The sequence below is a fragment of the Octodon degus genome, unplaced genomic scaffold (genome assembly GCF_000260255.1).
Source record: "Octodon degus isolate 3935 unplaced genomic scaffold, OctDeg1.0 scaffold00008, whole genome shotgun sequence".
Classification (NCBI taxonomy): domain Eukaryota; kingdom Metazoa; phylum Chordata; class Mammalia; order Rodentia; family Octodontidae; genus Octodon; species Octodon degus.
This window is the reverse complement of record NW_004524584.1, coordinates 14,076,668-14,079,233: the sequence shown is the minus strand read 5'-3', so window position 1 is coordinate 14,079,233 and position 2,566 is coordinate 14,076,668. Positions and strand designations below refer to the sequence as shown.

Below are 2,566 nucleotides of genomic sequence, written 5' to 3'. Positions count from 1 at the left end.
TCGCTGTACTGGCGGCACAGCAGTGGGACCCTCCCGGGCACCTGTGCGAGCAACGAGGCTGGCTGCGCCGCCCCGGGCCTCATCTGGGTCCCCGCGGGACACAACGCAGTGCCCAGCGTCCGGGCCAGGGCCAGCGTGGGAACCCGGGGCGGCGGCGCGAACGCTGAGGGCAGGCGGCGGACACAGGAGGAAAGGACACGGGCCGCCATGGCTGCACCGACCCAGGATGCACCAGTTAGATTTATTTATAATCTCGTGTTAAGTTTTCAGAGCCCCCCCCCATCTCCATCAATTTAATTTATAAAATATGGGAAATATTGACATGGCCTAAATGTCAATACTTTGTAAAAGAGTTTCCTTAGAAAGGTCTGTTCCCTTTTGCTATCCTTTCTTGTTTCTCACTACCCACTAGGGAAACAATTTCATTACTTCCTGGGTTTTGCATCTGAGATCCCTCCAAAATTAATAAATAATGTAGAAAACTTAGTAAATAATATGTACATATATTTATGCTATACATTCGTTAGCTCCAGTCTCACCTTTTTCCTATGACAACATACTATGGAAAAAAAAAAAAAAAAAAGAATACTATGAATACTCTTCTACACTTGCTTTTCCCTAGAACTCTTTCTACTAGTCCACAGAAACCATCCATCCATCCACCCATCCGTCCATCCAGGGTCTTGCTCTGTAGTGCATGCTGGCCTAAAGCTCACTATGGAGCCCAGGCTAGCCTTGACCTCTCCTTCTGCTTCAACTTCTCAATTGCTGTGATTAGAAGTGTGTGCTATCACACGTAGCTCTCTTTTTTTAAAAATGTGTTTAGTACAGAGTCTACAGGGTCTCACTAAATAGATTGCACTTGTAATGAATCGTCCTGTTTTTTAACTTCCCAAGCTCTGGGATTACAGGCATGCATCACCACGCCCAGTCTCAGTTGCCTTCTCAGTGTGCCCCAGGGGCAGGGCCGGCTTGGCAGGCCAGTGGTCAAATCCCCAACCCCTGCATCTCCCTAAATCTTTTTTTGTTTTCTAATAGCTGCATTATTTTTATTAGTATTGACATTTCATTATCTTTTCTTTCCTTTTTTTTTCTCCTAGTGCTGGGAATTGAACCAGGGTCTTTATATTGAATTGCATTTTCAGCCTTTTATTATTTATTTTGAGAGAAGATCTCACTAAATCACTAATTTGCCCAGATTGGGTTCAAACTTCCAATCTCCCATGTCTCAGTTTCCCAGATTACAGGGAAGCCAAACAGCATCACATTCAACTCTGACATTTCTGATATTTTACTGTTATAAATAATGTTGTAATGACTATTTTTGAAATCTTTGAATTATGACCAGGGTAAGAAATCCTGGAGACAGCTGGCACAAACATAGGTACAGTGTAGCTACAAGGAAAAATAACAAAATTACAAAAAAATGTGCTGTGTGTTACCAAACAGATTGAGAGCAGCACTGGTAGAGGGCATAGTGAGAAGGAATACCTCACCATAGCTGTCAGAAGCTTTAGCTGTCTCCCAAGGGAGACTTCACCCTAAGGAGACTTCCTAAGGGTGGTGTACAAATGAAGATAATTACAGTGTTCTACTAGTAAAAATCTGAACAACCTAAGTAGTCCTAAAGAGGACACTAGCAGGGGCTAAATTACGCTATATTCAAATCAAGACAATCTCCAGCCATTAAAAATGATTGTATAGGACAGGTTGATTAGTTTTGTATAATATTGTAGCTGAAATAACACCTAACATATAGTATTTGTTTTGTTTTGTTTTCAAAGTAATCTTTATCCCTGCACAGTAGCAATATCTACAGTCCCAGCTAGCTACTCAGGAGGTTGAAGGAGGATCATTTGAGACCAGGAATTAGAGGCTAGCCTAAGTAACATTGGCAAATCTTTAAGAAAAAGAAAATTAATTAAAAAATTTACATGCATATGATTTTGTACTATTTTAATCAATTCCTTTGGTGATTACATCCATATCCCTTGTGTTTATGTTACATATATTGTACTTTGTGGTTTTTACTCCTGCTGTAGAATTCAATAGAGGAAGCATCTTTCTGTTTTTACTTCTTCTCACAGGATTTAACAGGTGAGCTGTCTCATTGTCCGTTTCCTGTTGGGGATCATGATCTCCACAGAGCTGGATTTTGAAGATCTAAGAGAATGTCTGACACTAATAGATACTTAGCATACAGTATTTACTAATTGAAAGAGGAATTTTGAAAGATTGTTACAGCTTTAGAGAATAGTGAATAGAAGAAAATTGTGTTTACTTCCTATTTTCTTAAAACCACATATTTCTTAAATTTATTTTTCTCATATTTTCTCTCCACTTTTAGTGTGTGCGGAAGCTTATAACCCTGATGAGGAGGAAGAAGATACTGATCCACGGGTAAGAACTAAAGGAAAAATGTTATGTAAAATTGTATTTTACACTGATACCCTTTCTCTACATACCAAATTCTATGGGGGCCTGCCCCGTAGCTCAGTTCTTTAAGTGACTGCTTCAACAAAGCGGTCAGGCTCAGGTTGCTGTGGTTCAATCCCCACAACTCAAG

At 40.5% G+C, this 2,566-nt stretch overlaps 1 protein-coding gene across 1 annotated transcript in view; it reads left to right on the top strand.

Annotated features, from left to right (window-relative positions):
* Positions 1–2,566, top strand: part of Prkar2a (protein kinase cAMP-dependent type II regulatory subunit alpha) — a 107,774-nt gene that overhangs the window by 69,683 nt on the left and 35,525 nt on the right. Inside the window, exon 3 of the mRNA XM_023704557.1 lies at positions 2,348–2,400. Coding sequence (XP_023560325.1) covers positions 2,348–2,400 — 53 coding nt within the window. The remainder of the gene's footprint in view (positions 1–2,347; positions 2,401–2,566) is intronic.